The sequence below is a fragment of the Cucurbita pepo genome, chromosome 6, assembly GCF_057944985.1.
Source record: "Cucurbita pepo subsp. pepo isolate OVF chromosome 6, ASM5794498v1, whole genome shotgun sequence".
Taxonomy (NCBI): Eukaryota; Viridiplantae; Streptophyta; class Magnoliopsida; order Cucurbitales; family Cucurbitaceae; genus Cucurbita; species Cucurbita pepo.
Genome location: NC_141803.1, coordinates 2,790,412 through 2,817,687, shown reverse-complemented (window position 1 = coordinate 2,817,687; position 27,276 = coordinate 2,790,412). Strand labels below are relative to the sequence as shown.

Here is a 27,276-nt window from a genome sequence, read left to right as displayed (position 1 = left end):
GAACAATACAAATACGTCCCAGGATACTTCCTATGCAATCATCATTATGTTTATTATTATGTTTATTTTTTTCATTATTATTTATATTTATTTTAGAGTTTCTTTGTCATCCGATATTTCCTAGGTTGGCCGGCAATTGTGTCCCATCCTACTAATAATCCTGAGTGCTTTGTTTCCTCCATTGTTAATAAGCCTTCTTCTATGTTTAAATAAATTACGTAAAAAATGACAAACAAATTAAATTAACCATTTATTTTTCATACCCAAGTTCACATATATTCAATCAAACGCCGCTGTCAAACTATTAAGCAAACAAGACAGAAGCTTTATATTATTAAAAAATGTTGTAGAGTTGAGAGGAATTATTATTTACTTTTTATTTAAGAAAAATATTTATACTTGAACTACAACTATTTTCTCCAAAAAAAAAAAAATTCAAAAATATTTTTTAAAATTAATGATCTTTTCATAATTTAATAATTAATTATATACCAAATATGTAATCACTGGTCTTTCGAGGCTAACCAAGGGTAGAAAATGAATGATTGAACATTAAATTATCATCACGTCAACATTGACATCTATATTTTAATATATGTTTGAGCAGGTATATAAAAAGTAAATTGACATTTTTAACCATGAAAACTATATTATAAAAATATATATATATATATATATATATATATATATATATATATATATATATATTAATAAAGCCCGTGTTGAATTTAAAACGAAAATTAAAAATTTTACAATTTTCTATCCGACTCAATAAAAATTTTCAACTAATGGAAAGATTTGTACAAGTTATACCTTTCGTCACCACTTTGTAGAAAATCGTTAGGTATGAATATGTTAGATACCTGTGGCTCGATTGGTGAAATAGTATCTCTCTCCAAAAAAACATGTTTTTTTACCGCTGCCATAAAGAAAATATTTTATCATTTTATTGATGAATTTGGTATATCAATAATATAATTTGTATTTCTTACATCGCTGATAGATCAATATATCGATATATAAAATACAAAAATATATTAGATATATTAACGATATATTGGCGATAAATTGTATAATAAAAAAATAGAGTTATAAAAATTTTAAAATAGGGCTAAAGTTTATAAATATACTAATGTTTTGTGCCATTTTTACGGTTGCCCCTTTAAATTGTCGCTCATATAATATTAAAATAATAATAATAAATCTAACCAGTTCCTCTACTTATAGTTACTGGATTTTCAGATTCCGTTATCATAGCCGGTGCCATGGGGACGGAGGCAACAGAGACGCCGAACACGGTGGACCAACTGCTGGAAAACGACGAGATCTCTCCGATAGAGGAAGTCCGGCTAACGGTGTCCACGACGGACGACGTGTCGCAACCGGTATGGACATTTAGGATGTGGTCACTAGGGCTGTTATCCTGTTGCGCCATGTCGTTTGTGAACCAGTTCTTCAGTTACCGTAAAGAGCCACTGGTGATCACTCAGATCACCGTCCTCGTAGCGTCGCTCCCGATCGGACGGTTCATGGCCTCCGTTCTTCCCACCGGAAAGTTCCGGATCCCCGGGTTCGGGTCGAAAGAGTTCTCGTTCAACCCGGGTCCGTTCAACATGAAGGAGCACGTGCTTATTTCTATCTTTGCCAATGCTGGAAGCGCTTTTGGCAGCGGGTCGGCGTATGCGGTGGGCATTGTGACCATTATCAAGGTCTTTTATTGGAGGAGCATCTCTTTCTTTACCTCGTGGCTTCTAGTTATCACTACACAGGTGATTTTTCTCCCTTTTTTATTTTTTAAATAATTTTAAATGCATTAAAGTAAGACTAACACGACTCTCCAGATATGATATTGCCCACTTTGAGCATAAGTGTGCGTCTCGGCCTTTTGGGGAAACCCAAAGCAAAGCTATGAGAGCGGACACTTTGAGCATAAGCTCTCATGGCTTTACTTTTAGAGGCCTCGTACCAATAGAGATGATATTCTTCACTTATAAACTCATATCTTCCACTAAATTAGTCAATGTGGGACTCACTCCTAATAATAATCTTCAACACAAAGTACACCATAGAGTGTCTCCTGAGAGATCTATGGAGTTCTCGAATAGTCTCCCCTTAGTTGATGTTCGACTATTTTATTTGGAATCATTGAACAAAGTACATCATTTGTTCGACACTTAAGTCACTATTTTACTATACCTTCGAGACTCACAACTTATTTGTTCGACATTGAAAATTCTATTGACATGACTCTAATATATGTTAGAAACTACAATATACACAGTACTATGATATTGTCCACTTTGAATATAAGCTCTGGTAACTTTATTTTTTTGTTCCACAAAATGTCTCAGAGTAATAAAAATGTATTTTTTACTTATAAATTCATTATCTGAGCGAATGCCTGTTAAAAGTGAAAACCGGTGTCACAGGTATTGGGTTATGGGTGGGCGGGGTTGTTGAGGAAGTACGTGGTGGAGCCGGCGCATATGTGGTGGCCAAACACTCTCGTACAGATTTCCCTTTTCCGGTAATAACGGTATCAAGTAAAGAACAGTAAAAAAAAAAAAAAGAAATCAATAATAAAATAAAAAGAAATCTAATTCAGGCATTGGCAGGACACTACACGAGGAAGAAGAGGAAGGGGAAAAACGAATGACACGTGTCAAATTCTTCATAATAGCACTAGCAGGCAGTTTCACATGGTACATGTTCCCAGGCTATATCTTCCAGACGCTTCAAAGCATATCATGGGTCTGTTGGGCCTTCCCCCACTCAGTAACGGCCCACCAAATCGGGTCGGGTTTCTCCGGTCTCGGGTTCGGAGCCTTCTCTCTGGACTGGTCCACTGTGGCTTCGTTCTTGGGTAGCCCTCTGATCAGCCCGTTCTTCGCCATCGTCAACATCTTTGTCGGCTACGTGGCGCTCATCTACGTGGTGATGCCTATTGCCTACTGGGGCTTCAATGTCTTCAACGCCAAGACGTTCCCCATATTCTCCGCCGATTTGTTCACTTCCGACGGGCAGGTGTATAATATAACCTCCATTGTCAACGACAGGTTCGAGCTCAACCAGCAGGCGTACGGGCAGGTTGGAAGGGTCAGTTTGAGCTCCTTCTTCGCTATCACTTATGGATTCGGTTTTGCTGCCATTGTCGCTACTCTCACTCACGTTGCCTTGTTTCATGGCAGGTCAGATTTTTATTAATTTATTAAGAAACTTAGGAGCCATTAATTTATAAATAATTATTGGTGGCATGTCGAGGATTGTTGGGAGAGAGTCCCGCGTTCGTTAATTAAGGGGTTGATTATGAGTTTATAAGTAAATAATTCATCTTCATTGGTACGAAACCTTTTGAAAAAACCAAAAGTAAATCAACGAGAGTTTATGCTCAAAGTAGACAATATCTCATAAAGGTTCGTGATTTTTAAAATGATATAAGAGTCATGCCTTTAACTTAATCATGCCAATAGAATCTTTAAGGGTGAAACAAAGAAATTACTAGTCTCGAAAGTGTAGTCAAATGTGACTTAAATGTAGAATAAATTGTGCATTTTGTTCGATGGCTCCAGAGAAAATGAGTTGAGGCTTAAAGGGGAGACTCTAATATGGTATCAAAGTCATACTTTTAATTTAGTCATGTTGATAGAATTTTAAATGTGAAACAAAGAAATTACTAACCTCGAAAGTGTAGTAAAAAATGACTCAGTGTCGAATAAAGAGTATACTTTGTTCGAGAGCTCCTGAGAAAGGAGTTGAGTTCCAATCAAGGGGAGGCTGTTCGAGGGCCACATAGGTCTCAAGGGAGGCTCTATGGTGTACTTTAGGGCTACATAGGTCTCAGGGTAGGCTCTATGGTGTACTTTAGGGCAACATAGATCTTAGGTGAGGCTCTATAGTGTACTTTAGGGCTACATAGGTCTCAGGGTAGGCTCTATAATATACTTTGTTCAAGGGGAGGATCGAGTCCCTAATTAAGGGTTGATCAAGAATTTATAAGTAAAGTAAACAATATCATACCATTGTAGAGGTTCGTGATTTCTAACGTTACATCGTTATATTACAATATCAGGGAGATGGTACAAAAATTCCGAGCATCTTCAAAAGGAAGGGAAGACATCCACACGAGGCTAATGAGGAGCTACAGGGACATTCCAGCGTGGTGGTTTCATATACTTCTATTTGTAGCAATCGCCGCCTCCCTTGCGCTCTGCATTTTCTTGAAGAAGGAGGTTCAGTTGCCTTGGTGGGGTCTTCTTTTTGCAGCCGCCCTGGCCTTCATTTTCACTCTCCCAATAAGCATTATCACAGCCACCACTAATCAGGTAATTAACCCTAATTTTCAGCATTAACACATCATTATAATATACTAATTGTGTTTACGGAACAGACTCCAGGCCTGAATATAATAACAGAGTATCTGATGGGAATCATATTGCCTGGAAGGCCAATAGCCAACGTGTGCTTCAAGACTTATGGATATATAAGCATGGCTCAGGCCGTTAGCTTTCTAAGTGATTTTAAATTAGGACATTACATGAAAATCCCTCCAAGATCTATGTTCCTTGTTCAGGTACATTTTCTCTACATTATTCTTCTTATTATTTATTTATTTATTTATATTTTCGTATATTTTAGTGTTAATTTCTCTTAGATTCTATAATTATCCTATTGATTATAAACTCATTGATTATAAACTCATGATCATTCTCTAAATTGGCCGATGTGGGACTTTTAAAGTGATTATACTATTGATTATAAATCCATGATCATTCGCTAAATTAACCGATGTGGGACTTTTAAAGTGATTATATTATTGATTATAAATTCATGATCATTCGCTAAATTGGCCGATGTGAGACATTTAAAGTGATTATATTATTGATTATAAACCCATGATCATTCATTAAATTAGTCAATGTGGGACTTTTATCCAACACCTCCCCTCGAATAAAGTACGCTCCCTTAATCGAGACTCGACTCCTTTTCTTTTAAAGTATTAGTCATTTTTTACTACGCCTTCGAGGAGCCTCGACTCCTTTTCTTTTTGGAGTCATTTGTTCGACATTTGAGGATTCTATTGATATGACTAAGTTTAGAACATGACTCTCATAACATGTTAAGAGGAAGCATAAACTATAGTAGCTTAAGAGGAAAAAATAAATTATTCTAACATCCACGTGTACGCAGCTGATTGGCACAATAATAGCGGGGACAGTGAACATCAGCGTTGCATGGTGGCTTTTATCCACCGTGGACAGCATATGCCATCAGAGCGCTTCCTCGAACAGCCCCTGGACTTGCCCGAGTGACCGCGTGTTTTTCGACGCGTCGGTCATATGGGGCTTGGTCGGCCCAAAGCGAATATTCGGATCCCAAGGGAACTACCCAACTCTCAACTGGTTTTTCCTCGGCGGCTTCCTCGGCCCCCTTCTCGTCTATGTCCTCCACCGATTTTTCCCCAACCAAACCTGGATTCCTCTCATCAACCTCCCCGTCCTCTTCGGCGCCACCGCTTACATGCCCCCAGCCACGCCGGTTAATTACAACTCCTGGCTATTAGTCGGCACGATCTTTAATTACTTCGTCTTCCGGTACCGGAAGAGATGGTGGCAACGGTATAACTATATTCTGTCGGCGGCGTTGGACGCCGGCGTGGCGTTCATGGCGGTGCTTATTCACTTTACATTGGGTGTTCGAAATGTGCATATGAATTGGTGGGGCTCCAATCCTGTTGATACGGATCACTGTTTGCTTGCCAGTTGCCCCACCGCTAGAGGCGTGGTGGTTGACGGCTGCCCCGTATTTTAACTGCTTTCTTGAATTCTCCGGTAAATCTCTTGTTTGTAGTGATTTCGACATGTCGTTCCAATGTGAAAAATGTAATTTTCGCTTCCCATCCCCCTCTTGTCTACGTGTAGTTTGAAACGCAAGCTTGTATTTCAATTGTGAATCCTAGGATAAATTAAAGTTGAGTTCATGGGGTTTGTGTACTTAGTTCATGTATTTAAAAAAAAAAAATGAACAAATCTTTAAAATTTTAATTTTGTGTATAATATGTTAATTATAAATTTAAATTTTTTAAAAGTGAATTAATTTATTATATATAAATTTAAAATTTTTAAAAGTGAATTAATTTATTATATTTATATTTATAGTTGGTCAATTAAAAAAAAGATTAAATTTATAGTCGTGTGTGTGGATTGTGAGATCCCATATCAGCTAGGGAGATCGGTTGGAGAATGGGGTCTCACATCGGTTGGAGAAAGGAACGAGTGCCAGCGAAAATACTGGGGTTCGAAGGGGGTGAATTGTGAGATCCCATATCGATTGGGGAGGGAAAGTCCAAATAAAATAATATCTATTAGCTATAGGCTCGGTTCTAAGTTTTGAAACTTATTTAAACTAACTAAATTATTGTGTTTTTCTTGCTTGATGGTATGGTTCGATCAATAAATTATGTTATGTAAATATAATAACAAAAATGAAATTACCCTTTAATTCATTCCTTAAAAAAATTGCATGTAATAATAACCATATTATATAAACTTGAAATAATTTAAGAGCTTCTATTTATTTGACAAATCTACCCCCCACCCCCTGTAATTCATTCTATACATTATATTAATATATAATATATATGTATATATATATATATATATATAAAAAATCTTCTATTATTTCTTTTTAGGTGGTGGTTTGGAAGCAACAGCATATCTTGCAGAAAAGGATCGAGAGGATCCTTCTTCATCATCGGCATTCGCCAACCCGTCGTCGAAGTTCTGAGCGTAGCTTACTGCGTCGTAGCTGAATTTCCCATGCTCATTTTTCGACGTCGTCCCCTCTTTTTTCCCCGACGAAATCTTCGACTTCAAACACTTCCAAATGGACGTAGATTCTTTGCTCTTCTTTTTCTCTGGTCCCTCTATTTCCATGGCTGAAAAAATTCAAGGAGTGAAAATATAAAGGAATTGAATGCCAATTTATTTATTTATATTGTTTTTTTATTTTACCGTGAACGACCGGGGGAGTCTTGTCCATTTCGATTTGATGTTCGTTCGTCCAGTGGAATCTCGTCTGCAACGGATGAGTTGGATTGGATTGAGAATTCGGTATTTATAATTAAATTTTTGGAAAAGGAATTGGAGAAAAAGAGTTTAAAAAACAATTAAAGAGCATTTAATTTAATGCTTTTATTTTCATTAATTTTTTAAAATATTTTATGACTATGTTTATATTTAGGTGTGCAATTTTTTTTAAAATGTGTATGCACTTTGTATTTATTTTACAGGAGAGGGTGTTTACACGTGTGAAATATGAATTTGAATAAATTTTAGGGGAGTGTGCTCATGCAATTATTTATACATATGCAAAATTTTAAAAATAATAAGATCTTTCTTCTCCGAGTCGTGGTGCAAAAATTTAAGAATTATAACAGTCCAAATTCATTACTAGCAGATATTGTATATTTTGGTCGAGTTTATTATGAGAAATTTCTATACTCTTGTAAATAATGCTTCATTATCCCGACCATAATAGAATAATAGACCAAAAAAAAAGAAAAAAATCAAATGCTGGAGCCAAAGGCTAATTTTAAGAGGGCTGAGACTCTAGTGAATTAAAGAGCATATATGAACTGAAACCGATGCTTCCAAAGTAAATAAGAGCATAAAATATCATTAAAATTAAATATAATACTGTAAGAAGTGAGTCTCGATCGTGGGAATGGAGGGAGTTAAATTTAATGCCTTCGACGACGGTTTCATTTTCTCGTATCAGAAATTACCGCTTTTTTAATCTTGAATTTACCGCTTTTTTAATCTTGAATTTCCCGCTTTTTATTGTTTTCAATTCGTTTTACCGCATCTTTAGGCATTATTTAACCTAGATTTGGGTAAAGCCTAAAATATCTCCATCCTAGAAAATATCTTAGTACAAGTGGCACTTGAGTCCTAAAATATCTCCATCCTCTCATATGCAGAAAATAATATTTAAATTGGGTTAATTATTTAACCTTTTCCAACGCCCGACACGTAGCAAGAAAGAGGATTCCCAACTCACGTTCGTCCTTTTATCTTTTCTTTTAAGTAAATTAATTTAAAATTACCTTTTTTGTTTATAATTTTTTTCTTTCTTGTTCGAGTTGTCGGTAGATATTTAATTATTCATTCTCTTTTGGGATTAAAAAATAAAGAAAAATATCTGAATTAACCGTATTAATTTATTCCTTTTTCATTTTTTTTATTATGAAAATTTAGAAATTTAATTAATGAGCATTTATCCAAATAAAATATAATAAATAAAATTAATATTTGAGAATTTAATTCAAATTAATACATCTATTCTCTAAATCTAAATCAGATAATGAATTTATAAGTAAAAGAATACATCTCCATTGGTACGAGTCATTTTGGAGAAACCCAAACAAAGCATGAGAGCTTATAAGACAATATTATACTATTGTGGAGACAGGTCATTCTTAATCCAAAAAACTTAAAATATAAATTGATATTTTCTTGTAGTCAAATTTATTAAAATATTTTTTAAATTGAAGAATTAAATATTGGGAAGCGGAAGCTGTCATATTCTTAAATTCGATAAATGCACAATATTGGAAATATTTTATGATATTATAAATTATAACCAACTACAAAGTACGAAGCGTGCTATATCCTCAGGTCTTCTTCCGTCTCATCGTGACTATAAATATCTCCCTAATTCTCGTTTTTAGTTTTCTTTTCGAGTGTCTAGAGAAATCAAACATCAAATTACTCTGCCTCTTCGTCGCCCAGTCCCAGCGTTTTCGGTCTCCTCCCGCGAGTCATCGCATGCTATCCATTTCTTCTGTTCAGGTTTTCATTCGTTCTCTTAGAACTCTTCCTCGGAGTTTTGTTCTTATAGAACTTACATTGATCTCCATTTTCGTGCTTCTCAACTTACATTCATGCTTACTACGCGCGTCTTTGATATAACTTCCCGCTCTGATTTTATTTCAATACAGTTGAGTTCGTATTCTGCTATTTTTGTGTCTTCTCAGTTCGATCACTTCCTGCATCGGCATGGAATATCGCCTCGGAAGATAGTTCTCAGATCTGTTTGGTTAGCTTCAATCCGCGAGGAGAAGAAAACTGAAAAAAGCGAGAGTCCGAGCTCAACTGTTCCTCTGTGCCTGCGGATTACCAGGTAATCTTGTTTCTAGCGTATTCTTGTGAACCGAACGAAGTATCACGATGTGGAATCGCTTGATTGTAGATTCACTTTTCGTCGTAAGTTGTCTGCTCGCTTTTACGTACTTACTACGTTTTTTCTTACTGAGAAGCAGTGCTTGATCTAGTGCACGATATTTACAGTTCGTCTTTCCGTTTCACACTGCATCTGTTTGGATTAATCTGAAGCGAACATAAAATTATGAGTGAAGGACTGATGCGGTCTGGCATTTTATTTCACCTGTCTCTATGTGTCCGCGCGTGTATGTGTGTGACAATATAATACGACTTTGTTTATTTGTTTTTATTTTGTCGTTGTTCGCTTTACTCGTCAGATCATTTGTTATATTGAGATATTGACAAGGATGCTTGCTTTTGTGCTTGTACGTAATCTTTAAACACGAATTTCATAGCACTTGCATAATACGATAGTTGAAAATGGTAGAGCAGGATGTTTCATTGCTTCAAGTGTTTGGTTCTTTTGATACCGTACCGGATTTAAGTTCTCAAAGTATTCTGGAGATGACCTTTAGTTTTCCTTTATGTTTTTGTGTCTTTATGCATTAGAGATTCCATGGACAAGGTTATCTGTTTTTATATTTGCGCATCCGTAACTTGTTTGGTCGTAGGCACACGAAATGAAACTGACTTGTTTATAAGAAATTAATTATGGATAATATTTATTAATTAATAATGAGTTCAGATTCATGCTCTGTTGAATGCTATATTTGTCGCATTCATTAAAATCATGCTTTTAGTAGACTTAGTTACACAAGATCATCTTCGATGCCTTTGTGTGTAGGGTACTGTAAGTTTCGTTGTTACTTAGTACTCATATGAGTTAGTAGTTGTTAACTCGCCTCCTGAAGCATGGTAGCAATCTTGAATAAGCAATAGTTAAACACTATTTATTCTTTTATTCTGTACTTTTAATTGCTTTGGCAAAAACGTTGGAATCTGAAGACACGTCTGTTTACTTTTGCTCTCTTTTTTTTAAAGTTCTGTTTGCAATTATCTCTAGATGATTAACCTGCGTTTAGGAAACAATCTTCAACATTCATTTGGTTGGTGTTGTATGGGAAAAGTCATCACGATCTGTTTATTCCTAGGAGAATGCTTTCTTGGGGTCCTGACAACAATACATTATATATATATATATATATATATATATATAGATAGATAGATAGTTGGAATTTTGGGATTAGAATTAAGACTGTAAGCTATGAGTGAGTTACTTATATAGTGTTTTTATAATTGAGCTAAAAATTAATATACATTGGTTTGAACCAGTTAGCCAAGCCCAGGGCTTGGCTTTTCGTTACCTTTTCCCTATTTTGATCTATGGTACAAATTTAAAACACATGACATTAGTTGGTCAAATAGCAGTGGCATCGCCCAAACTTGAACTGGAGACCTTTAGTGTGTTAGACTAACGTGATAACCAACTACACCACGATACCAAATGATACACAAATATTGTTCCGTATGAAGATACAATATAATAAAGACTGTAAGCCTGCTGCTATAAGAGTACAAACCGACGGTGGAGTAAAAAGAAAGATGAAATAAGGGTTTTAAACCTTAGTTCCGTGGCCATCATTAAAGAAAAGATTGAAAACAAGGATATGTTTTTTACATTTCAAGAAAGACCACTTGTAAATACAGTCTTCAAATTTGAATTTGTGAATCCGTTCTGTAGTATATGATACCTACATAGATTGTTCAAAAATGGATGATAGCAGTTGTTCTAGTCTAAGATCATTCTCTCTGATGTAGAACAGGAATTGTAAGAATGTGAGAACCATAATAGTGAGGATGGTAAACAGACATTGAACTAGAGTTATAAACGCCAATTTATTATAGGTTTGGATTGAACAATATTTTGTTGGGTGTAGCACCACTGCACCACACCCCTATCTGTGGTGTTCCATCATGTGTCTGGTGACCATCATTGAATTAAGCTTACGATGAAGGTTCTTTGGGGGTTTTTGTATTAAAAAAATGTACATCACCCCACATCCAAGATGGTCCGCTCCTCTTGTTTTGATTACAATCACTATTATTTGTGCTAAAGCCGTTTTCATCCTTATATCCTCATTGATGTAATTTTATTCCTGATCGTGTTGTTACCTAGTTTCTTCCTTTTTAGCTTTCAAATGATCTTTTTCAAAGTCAGTGTCTTATTTTTTTTATTTTTTTATTTTTAATAGGAAAGGAACATTTCATCGATAGATTGAAATAAACTACAAAAGAGTCCGAACAAGAGGATTTACAAAAAAAAAACTCTTCCACTGTGAAATGAGGGAAGAAGGGGTGTAATTACAAAAGGAGGTTGTGTTTTTTACACCACAAAAGAGAAAAGCAAGTAGTATTCTGCATGGTTGTGTCAAAATTTGGTTGTTTTTCTGTGAAGACTCGAGTGTTGTGTTCTTTCCAAATACTCCAGAATAAAGCTCTGATGAGTTTTTTTTCCTGTTTTTATTGGATGTCCTGTGAGAATGTCGGAAAGGAAAGTGTGATTTTTGTTGGGGAAGGCAGTAAACCAACCGAAGGATGCAATCAGCATGATCAAGTGTATCTGTGTTTCAGCATCCCTGTAACAAAGAGGACATAATTGTGGGAGAGATAGAGCCAAGGGAGCCTCCTTTGTAGACAATCTTGAGTTATGATGCATGAATGGCTGAGCTCCCATATAAAACTTTTGATCTTCTTAGGGTAAGCCCCTTTTCCAATATGAGAATAAATGTTATCACCTCCCGTGCAAGAAGAAGTCCATGTTTGAGAGAGGGACTTCGAAGAAAAAAATCTCATCCTTTTCAACGTTCCAAGGCCAGTAATCAGCATTCTGTGAGGAGGTAAATTGGGAAAGCAAGTTGGAGTGATTAACCCACTTTTCAATTTCAGCTTCTCTAATGTTCCTTCTGGAGAGAAGGTTCCCGGATCGATTCTCAGAGGACCAACAATTTCTTGCAGTCACCTGCATTCCGTTATCTGTTAGTACCTCCCATAGGCATTTTATATCTAATAATCATAGGTGTTCATGCATGCCATGTTTATTTTTTTTGTTACTGAAAATAGGAATAATTTAACTAGATCATTCGCCTATTCTATTTATGCATTGTGCACATTATTGAAGGTCAGTGGCTCTAAGCTAGCTAGGAAATACATACAAGTTGGTAGCTAGATTATTTTCGATTCTCTAGAGGCCTCGTTTAGTTTATAAGCTGTTATTAAGATTGTTCTCTGCGAAAGTACTTTGAATATTGATTGTTTCTGTGATGTGCAATGCAATATGTTTGAGAACCATTTGTAATTCTTTTTCCATCATTTTCTGCCATTTATAACATATCTATTTGGGGAAGTTCTTGTTTGTGTAAGGTGGTCCCAAACTTTATGTGTATATTAGCAACCTGGCGAGCATAATCCTTCATCCAGTTACACTATATTGCCAACAATTGGAACATCTCATATATAACGTCTATGGAGTTGGGCTCTTCCCTTCCATATTTAATTGATTACTTACCTTAAAAATTGAATTTATGCTGTTGGGAAAATCATTATTTGCAGTGATGTACTGATTAAATTATTGTCTTGGATTTATAATGACTCTGTTTAGTAGAGATGGTTTTTTTTTTTAATAATAATTTATTTATTAAATTTCTTTGCTGAATTGTGGCTTACTCTAATGTTATGCAAGTTATCTGCTAAACAGACTGCTGGAACAGTTTACTGTAGTTGAGCAAGAGAGATTCAAGGTAAATACTATACGTCCTTTCATGATGAATATCATAAACAACTCTTGGGTGGAAATTAGTATATAGGATAAATGTTATTTTTAATCTACTTGTTTCCTTTTCTGGACGATTCTCCAGAATTTTCCTTTATTATATCGCAAGCATCAGTCATAAAATAAGTATGAACATTTGAACCTAGCCGATTATAATGAAGATAGCAAACAGACCTTAAGATTTCTGGAAAATGAAGTGTGCATGCTGGTGCGGTTCCAATTATTTTTTGTTTTGCATAGTCTTCTCTTCACATAAATACGCTTGTTTTAATCACCACAAACTAGACAAATCTGGTTTCTTTTGGTATGGAATAATCCGCTACTCTACCACATTTCGTCGATTGAAAGATAATTAGCAACCATACACCGTTTTCTTGATGCAAAATAAGATACATCTTCCTGGTTGGTGTAGGGTGTCTTTTTGCTAGCGTAGCTATAGTCTGCTGCAACCATCAAAAGAACAAGATTGAAATAGTGACCCTGGAAAAGTTCATTTGTATTCATGTAGAACATTTATGAATTGTTTCATAATTGTACCCTAGTTTTGTAGCTCTTTCTGGTGCCTCATGGTCTTGTGGCTGTGGCTGGCTGAGCTGAAGGTCGATAGGTATGCCTGCATCCTCTCCAACACTAAGTCCGTTTGTAAGACTGCTTATGTGTGCTCCATTGGCATCTTTTGTTCCATAGACCTAGGATGGTGAAAATTTTGTTTTCAGGGTAACTAAGCAACACAAAGTTTTATTGGTTTAACAATTTAATCCTTCAGTTTCTTTTCGGGAATAATTAAGTTGTTCCAGTTATCTACATCTGTACCTTTTCGTGTAATTCCAGATTTTCTTGACGAATTAGGTTTACCTTCTTATAAAGTTCCGTATTGTCTTGGTGAATTAGGTTTACCTGTATCAAAAAGAAGGATATTTAGCATCCAAAATAATTAAGAACAGGAATTTCAGAGCCGTAGTTCCTTAACCTTTCTATTTAGGTCTTGTATCTCATCCATTAAGATTTTGTCCTGCTCAAAGAAGCGAAAAGTTCAGTAAAACACCAAATGCATTTAACAATGGATTTAACAAATGCATTTAACAATTGATATAGTTAGATACCTTCTTCATACGGATGCCACGGAGACTTATCTCCAATTGATTTTCTAGATTCTGCAGATCTTTGACGCTTAGACCAGTCAGCTCTTCACCCATCATTTGCCTGTAATTATTATCTATTAGTTATGTTTTGAACTTTTCTAAGTTTCATTTTCTCTCAGTTTGCGTATCAGCTTTAACTTGAGCAACATGTGGAAGTATGTTAGGAAATATACATTTGGATCATGCTTTTATCAAGTAACATGTAACGACATAGAATAGAATAGGATATGTTAGTACCGATGATTTTCATGTAAGCTCTGCAGTTGCTGCCGTAACATTGCTGCTTCCCTTTGCCAATACTACTGATTAAAAATCAGAATATAATTTCCTTTCTATTTAGAAATATAGGAGTATGCCTTCTATATACAGCCGCAGAAATGTATTAAGCTAGCAGAGTATATCGAGAAGCATTTCTGAAAATGAAGGTAGTTAACATGATAATTGTTGAAGTTTAAGACTGATGTAATTGTTCAAACACATTTCTATCACTATATGTACAAAGAGTAATTGAATGCATCAATATTCAAATACAATAGCATGAAAAAAAAAAAAAAAAAAAACACTAGAGAGAACCTTTTTTCTATATTGCTTTCTTTTTTGATCCAAGAGCTGCTGAATGCAGCAGGAGAGAAGAGAATGGGAAAGAAAAAGGAACGACCATTGAAAGAGTGATGGAATCAATTGACGAATGGTAACAAAAGCAATTGGCGAAGGGATGACTACAGGTGGTGGCAAGCGATGAAAGCTGGGAGGAAAGGAGGAGAAGAAGGGTAGTGGGCCCAAGAGCTTTTGAACGAGGCAAGAGAGAAGAAATGAGGATAAAAAAAAAAGACTGGCAAATGGTGACGGAAACGACCAACAAACCGACCGGAAAACAACGAAGGGACAACAACCGGCGGCTTCTGTGGCACGCAAGGGGGACTTTGAGGTTTGTCATTTCATTATAACCAAAAAAAAAAAAAAAAAAAAAAACATTTTTCAGATTTGTCTTGTTGATATTTTTATGCGTACTGCTCTTTGTTTTTATCTTTCTGGACTTAGTGCTGAATCATCTGTTTGATTTTGTTCAGCAACATCACTCGCTCAAGAATCCCAGATTCATGCTCTCACGACTGTTGTTTAGGATCTTTCTTTCAGCATGTCAGGTAAATAGAAGGTTTGTGTAACATCTCTTTTACGCAAAATAATTTGCATATATAATTTTAATGTTTGTCTCAATGAGGTATAAATATGTTCCTAACACCTTGACAGAAGTATCGATGGGTACTAATACGTCCAAATTCACAATCATTCTGGATGCAACTAGCAAAGCCAGTAATTCACCAGGTCTGTTCTTCTTATCCTAGTCAAATTTCTAAACCCTCCTCTCCTCCCCACCCCCACATTCCACAACATACTCGTACTAGCAATAACTGTGATGTGCAATACCTATTAGTCATCATCGTATCAGAATCTTTACTAATAGGAAATCTAGAAATTTGTGTTTCAACAAACATACATGATTCTTTGGCTAATATGTCTGATATCCAGAGGAAAGGAAAAATAATAGTTCTTGTGCTAAAGAATACCTTGACTTCAGAAGTCGAGTTCCCAAGCTGATGGTGCTCCTCTTTTGTTTTATTATATCGTTCTATTAGTGTTTTCATGCTGGTAATACAACAAATAAACCATGAGTTAGAGATGGAAGTCCTCTTCCTATTTCATAAATGGATTATCATATGAAAAACATAATGATATTTGCAAGAAATGAAAATTTATTGGGAAGACATGGAAAGTTGAAAATAAAACAATTACCTTGCGAGCCTTATCAATAGGATGACCCTATTTACTCCTGATTCCTTTTAATCTAGTTTTCCCAGATAAACCTAAACTCTTAATCTCATAAAGTCGGCCCTTTACCTTTTCAAGATTCTCCTCAGAATTCTATGGAAGAACATCAAATTTTCTGGTAGGTAGAATGAAATTTGTAGTCTCATGACAACATTAGAGGGGTGGTAAATAAGGTTGCCTAACAATTGAACGAATCTTTTCATTAAATCCAATGGCCAGTTTATCCTACGATATCCAAAGTTGAATTCAAACAAATAAATTTTAACAAGTTCACCTATTATGCAGATAATAATGAAATAATATTCAGAACTATGTTCAAAACAATACATGGTCAGCAATAAAATTTACAATTTATCAATGAATTCATATTAGAGTATGAACAGCACTTAAATTGAAGAGGTGGGATAGAGAGTTTAAACACAAATTTGCGACCTATGATGAAACCTAATTCTCAATGTGTCTCCATGAATATTTTAGTGCCAGCCAGTTCTTTTGTTGCCTAACTTATTGCATGGAGATATAGGTTAGCGAATGGGGCGTTGATAATTGAATATATTGCCTTTTCTAATCTGTAGAGACATGCATCATGCACTTTAAATGTCTTCCAGTTGAATGGTGCAAATTTTAGGTATCTACATTATGGAGTGTCACGTTGCTCAAAGTAAAGGATTCCTTGCACTCATCGGTCAGGTATGCCTACATATTCTTAAATCTTCCATGGGTTAGTTGTATGATTTAAGCCCTAGAATGTTTAATCTGAGTTAACGTAAAATTTTATGTGAATATTTATGGTGCACTCTTTTACCCTCTTTGTTTTGCCAATCATCTTGCTAGTTACAGAAACGAGAAATTCATTAAACTGAAAACATGACCAAAAAAAAATTTAAAGATAGAGTATCTCGTAGAAAATTATGATTATAAGGTTCACTGGGGAAATCTTCTGTTTTACATAGGAATAAAACTTCATCAACGAGACACAACTGTAAGACAAAAGCTAAAGGAGTTGCAAGAATCTTCTCCATTGGCACAAACCACTCAGAACCATTACAAAGACCCAATAACGAACAAGAAAAAAAAAAAAAAAAAGGACTCGTACAACGAAAAACACTTGAGCAAACAAAACAAAGTGAAACTTGCAAAGAAAGAGTCTAAATAACCAAAAACGCAACCTCAATGGCCGCCCTCAGAAAACCAAGAAGACAACGCCTGAGAACCATAGAACTCCGAAACAAAAGGCCCGAAAACAGAGCCAAATAGAAAAATAGAGGAAAAACTAAGATTCCTCAACCAAATAGAAAAACCACCAAGGAGAAAAGCAAAATTGAGCCCCATAACACCAAGAGAGAATCACTGAACCCAAACCTCAAGAGAACAAACAAACATCAAAAACAAATTCCTGGTGAGTCCATGGAAGGAATTGTACGCATCTCAAGACCACAAGCATTTATAAAAGGATTTAAGTTATGCATTAGTAGAGGTAACAAAAATTCAGTTTTTCCGAATGACCTGCCTCTCTTCTTTTAAAAAGAGTCTTCTATCTACAATGCCCAGAAAATGGTCTTAATGGCATTGAGCCTCACCTCATTTCTTTCTTATGTAAAAAAATGTTTTCCTCTAAGCTTCATACTTGGGAAGTCAAAGAAATAGGAAATAATATAAAGATCCTCAAGATGTGATTTGTACGAAAGGAACCAGGTGTACAACTTTCAAGCTCTCCTATCTATCCTTACCCTTACCAGTTAGCATACAAACATCGAACATACCCATAAGAGAAATTCACACCTTGACTTCTATAGTCTGAAAACCTCTTGTTACCAAAAGGCCCAGTCTTAGGAAATCTTCACAAAAATAAACCAAACCCCTCTCATTGGTTCATTAAAGGTCTACAACAATTACCGTTGACTCTAGCAATTCGAAGATGGTAAATAAAGAATATATTCATAACGTCGTGAATGGATTCATCTGCAATTTTAAAGGGCATATAAAAAAAAGGCAGCCTAAGAAGAGGAGTCAAAACAAAACCTGAACCAATTACATGGGGCCCTATACAATATTTACAATAATTCTTAGAAACATTAATGAAAACGGAGGCATTAAACTAGGTGAGCTACGCCTCAGAAATCTTTTCCTACTCCTCTCAAGTTAAATGCCCCATAAAATGGAAAAACAAGCAACGCACTAAAGATATTGTCTGTTAAACCCAATAAACAAAACTCTTATCCTTAAACAATAATTCGGTTACAAGCCAAGCCAAAACCAAAGGACTCCTAAAGAACTATATAAAATGGCCAAAGTATATGATTTAGATCCTCAAGTACTTATCTTTAAAGAATCCACCACTACGACCCCAACGACATGGACGAATTCCTCTTCATATGGTCCGTAGTGTTAACTCTAGTTCAAACTTAAAGCGAATAGAGAGTGCCTAGACGAATGGAGACCCGATCAAAAATGGATGAAGAGCCAAATTAAAGCTCCCAAGACGGATTGGAGGTCAAACACAAACGTAGAAATCGCTTGTTTCCTTATCCAACAACCTGATATTACGGTTATCTAAACAACCTGATATAGAAAAGCCAATGAGAGGTTCACTGTTTTTCAAACAATTGGAAGGGAACCTCCCCCAAATTTTGCTCTTCCTAAGAGACGTTCCTGAAGATCTCTATGCACCTAATTTAATTTAAAATAGAAAACTGCTCTCCAGATAAGCAGCATGTTTTGACTTGTTCAAGTTGTTAGATGATAGCTTTTTTTCTTTTTATTTGATAAGAGTTAGGTTTTTAGTTTTTTCTGTTTTCTAAATCATATTCTTTGTTAGTTTAGAAATATATCATTCATCAAAATGTTATATACTAAACTAAAAAAATGATAAAAATTATATTAAAAAAAACTGACAAACTCTAGGCCATACATTTTGAATTTTTTTTAAGATTCACTTTTTGTATCGAAAAGATAATTCATATTCAAGTGTTTTATAATTTTTGTACTTGGCAAGTTATTTATTCATATTCAAGTGTTTTTTTTTATTTTAAATAATGGTTTATTTTCAACTAGATAAAATGGTATGATAAAAATTATATACACACATGATAATAGAACTATCATTGTTTACTTTTACTTTCTTTTTAACAAAATAAAATTCCATGTATTTTTCTTTCAACTTTTTATTGTGTTTATTATTTTTAAGAATAAATGCATCTGGCTGGTAGTAATTTGTTTATTCGCTATATATTTTTAGAAGCGGGTCCAACTTATTAAATTTAAACATTGAAGTATTAAACCTTCTCAATTAATACCATGGCGATGAGTATCCACCATTTTTGTTAATTAATTTTAATATTTAGTTATAGTTAATATCTGATTAAAAGAACCTAACTCATAAAGCATGAAATGAAAGTTAGACACTTGGAATTTATGTAGCTCTAGCTTTCTTGGTGAAAAATATTATGTGATCTTTCCTTTAATTGTATCGTGTAATGATGTGATATCATGTGATCTTTCCTTCGGCAGCAATGAAACCTTAAGTCAATCTGAATTGTTACCTTTTTCATTTCTGTGAATATTTGTGAAATTTTAAACAGCTATATATATATTTTTTAAAAAAATTATAATTCAATTTCATGATTACTTTTAAAAATGATTTAACTTGATGATGAATTTATTTTTATATTTTATTTCTTATTTTCATTATATGCCTCTATAACTCGGGTGTTATCCTACAAGTACGTGATTTTTTTCCATTGTTTTTAGCCTTTTGTTTTCTTTTCTGGAAAATAAATTTGTTTGATAATCACAACTTACAATTTGAAATTTTTTTGAAATTATAAAAAAAAAGTTTTGAAAAACACAATGAAGCAAGTTTTCGAAGCAGACTTTTTTTTTTATATGTTCTCTCATTTTCTTTTTTCTTCTCTTAATTCTCTGTCTATGTTTGATATCGCTCTCATTACTTTTCTATATCTATCTGTATACTTTTTTTCATTCTAATTTTTTTCGTCTAAATTGTTTGTGCTTATTTATTTCTTCTCTACTTGAAAGTTCTCTAAAATTTTCCCCCAAGTTTGATTTCTAATATATGACTTCTTTCTTTTTTAACCGTTTTTACAAAACTAAAACTAAGACTTTGTTAGAATCATTTGATTTTATATTTTTGTTTTTGAAAATTAAGTTATAAATAAAAAATGTAACAATTTTTTCAAATGTTATTTATGTAGGCAAACTCTTGTGTCTATAATTTTTTCTTATTTGCTTTGTTATCTTCTTTGATCAAGTTAAGTTTTGAAAACTTTTAAAATATTTATTTTGTTTTTGGAATTAGATTAAGAATCCAAATGTAATTGAAATTGTTAGGAAGTTATTATTTTGTTTTTAAAAAGAGACCAAAAATAGGAAATATAAATATTTATTTCCAATTCATTAGCTGTTATGAGGATATGAGCTTTTAGAATAGCCGTTACTAATGGGAAGAGTGAAGCCATTTATTATTGATACTGGGTATGATTTTAGGAAGAAGCTGTATTGGGAAGAAGTGGTTTCAAATGTTTTTTCTCCTCATTTCGTCTATTTGTTTCATCAGGGAGAAATAACCTATTTTTTGGTTATATGGTACGTGTTGTAATCAGAGATTGGTTGTTGATTTCTCTTTTTCCTTCTTTAGATAATAGACCTTTTTCCCCATTTAGATTTTTGTAACTTGTAACTCGGCACTTCTAAGGAACTTTTCTATTTAATACATTTTGTAGAATTATTTTATACCTTTTTAATGAATTGTAAAGGTTTAAGTTCTTGGAGAACAAGTTTACATCTATTTATAATATGTTCAAATTGGTGGGAAAATGTAGGTTGGATTCGTTTAATTTAGGTTCACTTTTTTAAATTATTTTTAAAATTTTGCTGATATTTAATCATAAATCTAATATTACTTTTAAAGTTCTTTTTATACTATCGTTTTAAAATATGAATTTAAATTATTGATTTAAAAGTGCATATGCATTGAAAAAAAATAGAATTTATATCAAATGATAAATAAAATAATAAAAATTTTAATGTCCTATCACAAGAAAAAGAAAAAAAATACAAGACAGAAACTTAAAAATAATCACAATAAAATGAGATGCAATGATTAGTTTCTACGATTTCTGTCATGTTACTTCTAATAAACTTTAAAATGTATTATGATAATAATGTCATACATTATTATGTGTTAAGTCTTCACCTTTACGTTTGTGTTTACTTGAATCTTTTATTAGACACAAAGGTTTAAATTTGTCATTTAATATTTTTCATTAATTTTTTCGCTTATATTTAAAACTTTTAACTATATTTTACTATTTCCAGAGATTTTCTCTTAAAAATAATTCTCTTACTAAAACCTTTTATTTTTTTTAAAAAAAACTGATGTTTCTGTAGAGGTGAAAGTTTTCCTTATGTTAAAAGACTAACATAATTTCACTAGTCTCTAAATATCAACATTTAGACGAGTAACTTATGGTATATTCTTCTATCTTCCTACTTAGAAACTACTCATGTTAGACTTAGTGGAAACCCTAAAAGAGAGATAAAGGGTGATGAAGTAAATGTTCTCCAGGGTTAGACTTAGTGGAAATCCTAAAAGAGAGATAAAGGGTGGTGATGGTGAGGATGATTGATATAAATTTACTATTTATTTATAATATTCCTAAGATTCCAATTTTTTTTCCAAAAAAAAGAATATATATTGTTTGGACGTTGCCCAATCAATAATCCAACCTTCTTTAAGAATAATAAAAAAAAAAAAGCCGGAAATTTGATTAAAATTTTGCATATTTGTGCAAAATTATTAGTGGAAGCTGGAAAGTAGGTTGGACAGCTAAACACCTAAGTTTTTCCATTTATCCAACCATCCCTTCACCTTTTCTCTCTCCTCGTACCTCGTATAGATCAGCTTTTTGTGAGAGAATAAAGTTGAAAGGATGATCCCTCTCCAAAACACCTAGGAATATCAATAATCTAAAATTTACTAACTCGTCAACGTGACATGGATGAAGAGGGTACATAGAGTAGTCAACTACTTTGAGTTTTAAAGATGTCCAATAAAAATATGAACCTTTAGTTCGAATATCTTTACTTGAGGTAAGAACGGATAGTCCGTTCTTTATCACTTGTATATGAATTCAAAATAATCCTAAGTTGACTTTAAGGTACTATAAAGAGGTTCTAATTGAATTACATTCAAATTTCAATAATTAATTACCTTGAGAATTAGATCTTACAAACCTTTTTAACAACCTAACGTGTTATAAAATATCGAGGACTAGTTCATGAAGAGTGATTGGCTTGATGTTAGTTTCTAATGAGTGAGATGATGATTCACAAAGAGTGGGGATGACCAACTGAATTGAATTGAACCGACTTAATATTGAAAGACACTATGAAAATCACAAAAAAGATAATACCATAACGTTATTTATCCTTCTTGATCAATTGAACTTGGGATTCATTGAGGCCAAGTGATTCAAAGCAAAACATGTGTGGTGTGTTGTGCTCAGATTTTAAAACTTTTTCCTATTTCTACTCCGACATATATATTTTTTTTCTCTTTTTCTCAGTATACATATACTATTTCTTCCAAATTTCTAAAAAAAAAATAATAATAATAAAAAACAAAGAAGAAGAAGAAAAGAAAAAAAAGGGGAAAACCAAACATTATTTTTCGATTGAAATAGCAAATAAAATTGATCAGCTAAAAGACCTTAGTAACATTACTCTAGTTTCAAACAAAATATATACTTCGGTAAATGTATGAAAGCTTGTACTTAAGAGAGAGAAAGAGAGAAAAAAAAAAAAAAAGACTAATTCAAGTGAAAGTTGAGACTATACGCTAAACCAAGATTTTTTTAAAAAAAAAAAATAAATAAATAAATAACCAATACTCAATAAAAATAGCTTGTGAAATGATATTTAACTGTCCAACTTAATGGCCAATCTAAATATCTTTCACCTGAATGTGTATTTTCGACGAACAAATCTAAATATATTTTCGACAAACAAATCGGACAAAAAAAAAAAAAAAAAAAGTCTGACCAAGAAGAAGACAAAAAATCTGCACCGCCTTTTAATGTAACTATACTCGAATGCAATTTATTTTAAAAGCAGAAAACAAAAATTAGAAAATTTATTCTCAAGGGTAAACTACTCGGAAGGTACGAGTACACACAAACCGAACGACACAACATGCAAACTATGTGAGACAGCCTGACGAACTTCTGTCCATGCCTAATCCTATTTCATAGAAGTGGTTATCCTTGGGGTCTAAAGCTATTGCTCGAACCATGCTTCTTTGTTCTTTGAGAATATAACACTAAGAATGTGGTATAAGTAATTTGAACCTACAGAAGGAGGTATTAAGGTCTAACCATAAGTAGTTATGAATGTGAGGTCAGAAACTACGCTTTCTTTTATTTCTACACTCTTACCTTATATAAGATCTGGTCCTTCAACTCCAATAGTTGAGTTCAGAATTAATTCTGAGTCGAACTATAACAGTTACAGATGAAATAGTGTACTGTTGACCATTTTATTCTATCCAACGCGGGAGGCATAGATGGAGCTACATTGACGGATCAATTAGGCCGTGCAGATCCCACTTTAACTAAAATTAGCACAGAAATCCACTCTTCCAACAATTTCACTTGGCGTCCGTTACAATGAAACCGATTATATGGTGCGAAACGATCTGGTTATCCAGCTTCCAGATCGTGCACGACCTTCATCTCCATCGGTCGAGTTAATGCACTCATTACTTATAAGAGAATGTACATATTTCCTCGCATGATCTAACTATATTTCTCAGAAGTAGTATCAATTTTCTCGGATAAGCCACATGCCTCTCTGATAAAAATGCCAATGAGCATTCTAACCCTACACTTCCGATTATAAACCACCTGTTCTGATGATACTTATGTTGCAACACTGGAGATCTATTATCGCTGCAACTCATCCTAAAGCGAGGCATAAACTAATTAAGTATCTAAGGACACTTGCTATTCCAATCGAGGTTATGAGCGGAGTAGTTTAAAGCTGAAACCGGAGAATTTTCTGCGATAGATAGTTAAAGCAAATGACAGAAGTGAGCCTCATAAAATAACAAAAACGAACAAAGATTGACCTGAAACCAAAAGACTACGGCTCTAGAATTCCTATTTCTCAGTGTGCACACGTCGTATTTTACGATAAAGCATCAGTCATAATCGTGATTCAAGGTGCACACTCGCCAATGAAATGAATAAAAATTAGATAAATTAAATAGAGCGATGCTACCAATGTCTTGTCGCACTAGGTATTAATCTATTATACTGGAGTACGGAAATGAAGCAATTATTCAGACTGAAAAAAGCAGAAGAAAATAGAGGCAAACAGTAGAAGAAGCAGAAGATGAATATATAGAACCTGGAGCTGGAGTATTCGTAGAGTTTGTTAGTGCTGGAGAAGATGATGACTCCAACATCGGCGTCGCAAAGGATCGCCAGTTCTTCCGCCTTCTTCAGCAGTCCGCTCCTACGCTTCGAGAAAGTCACTTGTCTGCTCGTCGAATTATCGATCCTCCTAATTACAATCTTGCATCTCCCCATGCTTAGATCCACCACTCGTTTCTTCTATCCATTTTTCGGAGAAAGTTACAGAAAATAAGCGAAACTCCAATAAATTTCACAAGTAACAAGCTACAAAGAAGATCACAACAAAATCTAAAAAAGGAAACGAAAGAAAGGCTCTAAACACTTCGTTTTTCCTCGATATCGCACATCGAGGATACAGATACGAATTTACGGCATGCGATCAAAAAGAAAACAGAAGAAAATACTCCGATAACAGATGAAAAACGACGGACATGAAAACGAAAAAGCGAAGCAATCATGAAAGAACGTGAGAGAAAATGCGCAGGAAATTTCCAGGAAATCGTAACTTACTTTTGCGGTTGTGTGCGGAGCTGGTACGAATCAAGACAAAGAGAGATCAAACAGAATCAACGCTTTTCTACGGAGCGTTGTACTGAAACAGATTCACAGCATTTATCTGCACAGCGCCATATACGGAAAGGGGTCTGCGTCCTTTTATTGTGAATACCCCTCAAGCCTCTGGGGTTTTTATCTAGTGTGGCAAAAACCACTGGCGACTTCATACTTATTAGGACACGTGGCCCAATCATATCGCGACATATTCACCTGTTTTTTACTCCTCGAGGTTCGAGTCGTCCGTGATATTGATCATCGACGCGTGGGGCTATAGCTATGGGATACGGACACTGTTAAACTAGAGAAATTACTCTTAAATTTTAGAGTAAATTTCTAAAATCTCAATTATACCTTATATTATTAAACTTTTAAATTTGTCACAAGAAAAAAAAAAAAAAAATATATATATATATATATATATATATATATATATATATATATTTTTTTTTTTTTTTTTTTTTTTTTTTGTAGTTAAAATAAAAATTGAAAGCATGTGTGACATTATTTATAACTCATTCACATTGATAAATGTCATATAAAAAGATATAAAAATTGATTATGTAAATGAAATAAATAAGAAAAAATAACGATAATCCTGTGGAATTATTATTATTTTTTAATAATTTTAAAATTTATTTATAATTTGAAAATAAAATTAAAAGGGTAGAAAAGTTTAAATAATTAATTAAAACCAACTGTGAGGATATATGTAAATAATGTAAATAAATAAATGTGTATTTAATTTAATGGTATTGGTAACATATAAAACCATATTTTACCTTATATATTATTAATATTTACTGTTTCCTATTTTCTAACATTTTATAATTAATTATATTTATGGTTTAAAATTTTGGGTAAATTTTCCTCGTGAACGGCGGCGAAAGCTTCCCCTCAGACGTTCCACTAAAGAACCCCACCCTGAATAAGTACAATACTAAATATGGAGGGGCAAAATGGGAAGAAAAGTTTCTCTATTATTCATTTGTAGATATATTATTTAAATTAGGGACTGGGGGAAGAAGACAGTCACGTCACGTGGGCCACGTCGGCACCTCCACTTTCTTTTCTATGCTTTGTGCGGCTGGGGAAAGAAGAATAATGGAAACAGCCGGTGTCTATTTGAACATTTTAAGGTTTCTAAAACTGGCAAATCCCGAAATCCCACGTGTCACCCCATCAAACCCTTTCTCCAACTCACATTCCCGGATCCCCCGGTCATCAACTATTCCTATGACCTTGAAAAACGAACACATATACAGTTACCTTTCTCCATTTAATTTATTAATATTATTATTACTTCTCTCTCAAATATCATTTATTTGTTTTTTTTTTCTTTTCTAATGAATATTTATTTTCAATAAATAAATTAAATATTTGAATTTTTCAATTTCAAATCTACCTTTTAATTTGACTTAATCAATAGTATCTTTATTTCCTCAATTTAAGATTATAATTTCACAGTAACCAAATTTGAGGAGATTTGCCCAAAATAACGTGTTGGGCTCAAATTGAGTTAGGCCCAGCCCGTAGGCCCATATTCTTTTTAAAAATAAAATATTAATATTCCCTTGTGATTACATTAGATTATTACGTCACTTTCGTGGTATAGTTTAGTGATAATTTATATATAGTAGAGATGTTTACGAGTAAGGCTAGTATCGTTTCATGAATGGGTAGTAATCTACCTCCTATTTCAATTATATATTTATTTCTACGAGAATTGGGATTGAAATTAAGTGCATAAGTTTTTTCTTCATTTTTAAATATTTTTGTTTCAAAAAAAATTTAATGTATATTTTTCATTATTTTTATTAAAAAATGTGAAACATTTTAATAATTTAAATAATATTTTATAAAAAAAAAATTGAATGTAATGTTAAATATAAATTCTAAAATCAAATATATATAAAAAAAAACTGTTATGAAAAAAAAAATCTCAACAAATTTTTTTTTAAATTTAAGTAGGAATTAAAAGCGAAAAAAATTAAATTTAAAATTTAAAATGATTAATGAGATTAGATAAATTGTGAATATCTTAAAAAATAAATTTTAAATTAATGAAATTAGATAAATGGTGAATAATAATATTTACAAAATTTTATGATACGGTACAAAAAAAAGATTTTGAAAATATTATCAGTTACATTAAATCTATTTTAAAAGCGATATTAAATGTATCTGGAAATCAAGTAGTTGAGCTAGAGTTTACTCTAATTAATTTATTTTAGTTAATAATTATTTTTATTATTCCCATAAGCAAACGGAATTATATATAATATATATATATATGTATATATATAATGGGATGGTAAAGGTATTTA

General features: G+C 33.4%; 3 protein-coding genes across 22 annotated transcripts; 2 read left to right on the top strand and 1 right to left on the bottom strand.

The window, feature by feature from the left end:
* Positions 1-1,151: 1,151 nt before the first annotated feature.
* Positions 1,152-5,967, top strand: LOC111797575 (oligopeptide transporter 4). The gene is made up of 6 exons (XM_023680622.2): positions 1,152-1,769; positions 2,430-2,527; positions 2,616-3,188; positions 4,070-4,322; positions 4,388-4,570; positions 5,188-5,967. Exons 1-6 carry the CDS (start codon positions 1,266-1,268, stop codon positions 5,806-5,808), a joined length of 2,232 nt encoding a protein of 743 aa, XP_023536390.2. The 5' UTR covers positions 1,152-1,265; the 3' UTR covers positions 5,809-5,967.
* Positions 5,968-8,676: 2,709 nt separating this feature from the next.
* On the top strand, positions 8,677-20,725 carry LOC111797322 (uncharacterized). Of its 16 annotated transcripts, none has more exons than XM_087124643.1 (8): positions 8,677-8,849; positions 8,999-9,180; positions 12,916-12,958; positions 14,481-14,557; positions 14,755-15,060; positions 15,203-15,277; positions 15,384-15,458; positions 16,591-20,725. In XM_087124643.1, exons 1-4 carry the CDS (start codon positions 8,826-8,828, stop codon positions 14,547-14,549), a joined length of 318 nt encoding a protein of 105 aa, XP_086980769.1. In that variant the 5' UTR covers positions 8,677-8,825; the 3' UTR covers positions 14,550-14,557; positions 14,755-15,060; positions 15,203-15,277; positions 15,384-15,458; positions 16,591-20,725. The 16 variants fall into 16 exon arrangements, 11 of the variants coding, with proteins under 11 accessions (XP_086980769.1, XP_086980776.1, XP_086980775.1 ...); XM_087124650.1 differs by lacking the exon at positions 14,481-14,557 and adding an exon at positions 13,541-13,597 and having other exon boundaries at positions 14,758-15,060; XM_087124649.1 differs by lacking the exon at positions 14,481-14,557 and adding an exon at positions 13,541-13,597.
* LOC111797321 (MADS-box transcription factor 23) lies at positions 11,457-25,023 on the bottom strand. 5 transcript variants are annotated; one of them, XR_015421383.1, is made up of 10 exons: positions 24,908-25,023; positions 24,390-24,595; positions 15,701-15,779; positions 14,370-14,431; positions 14,094-14,193; positions 13,961-14,002; positions 13,804-13,887; positions 13,528-13,679; positions 13,165-13,433; positions 11,457-12,180 (listed from the first exon to the last, which is right to left on the bottom strand). XR_015421383.1 is itself a non-coding variant. In XM_023680300.2 (9 exons), exons 2-9 carry the CDS (start codon positions 24,569-24,571, stop codon positions 13,424-13,426), a joined length of 711 nt encoding a protein of 236 aa, XP_023536068.1. In that variant the 5' UTR covers positions 24,572-24,595; positions 24,908-25,023; the 3' UTR covers positions 13,033-13,423. The 5 variants fall into 5 exon arrangements, 1 of the variants encoding a protein (XP_023536068.1); XR_002815513.2 differs by having other exon boundaries at positions 13,165-13,430; XR_015421384.1 differs by having other exon boundaries at positions 13,846-13,887.
* Between the last annotated feature and the right edge of the window lie 2,253 nt (positions 25,024-27,276).

Coding starts and splice junctions, on each gene's coding strand:
- LOC111797575 (XM_023680622.2), top strand. CDS start 1,266: ATGGGGACGGAGGCAACAGAGACGCCGAACACGGTGGACCAACTGCTG. Junction 4,323..4,387: donor TCACAGCCACCACTAATCAG/GTAATTAACCCT, acceptor TTTACGGAACAG/ACTCCAGGCCTGAATATAAT. Junction 4,571..5,187: donor GATCTATGTTCCTTGTTCAG/GTACATTTTCTC, acceptor ACGTGTACGCAG/CTGATTGGCACAATAATAGC.
- LOC111797322 (XM_087124642.1), top strand. CDS start 8,826: ATGCTATCCATTTCTTCTGTTCAG. Junction 9,181..12,900: donor CTGTGCCTGCGGATTACCAG/GTAATCTTGTTT, acceptor ATGTTATGCAAG/TTATCTGCTAAACAGACTGC. Junction 12,959..14,480: donor TTGAGCAAGAGAGATTCAAG/GTAAATACTATA, acceptor TTAGAAATATAG/GAGTATGCCTTCTATATACA.
- LOC111797321 (XM_023680300.2), bottom strand. CDS start 24,571: ATGGGGAGATGCAAGATTGTAATTAGGAGGATCGATAATTCGACGAGC. Junction 14,194..14,369: donor AGCTTACATGAAAATCATCG/GTACTAACATAT, acceptor TAATAATTACAG/GCAAATGATGGGTGAAGAGC. Junction 13,680..13,803: donor ATCTGGAATTACACGAAAAG/GTACAGATGTAG, acceptor TCACCATCCTAG/GTCTATGGAACAAAAGATGC.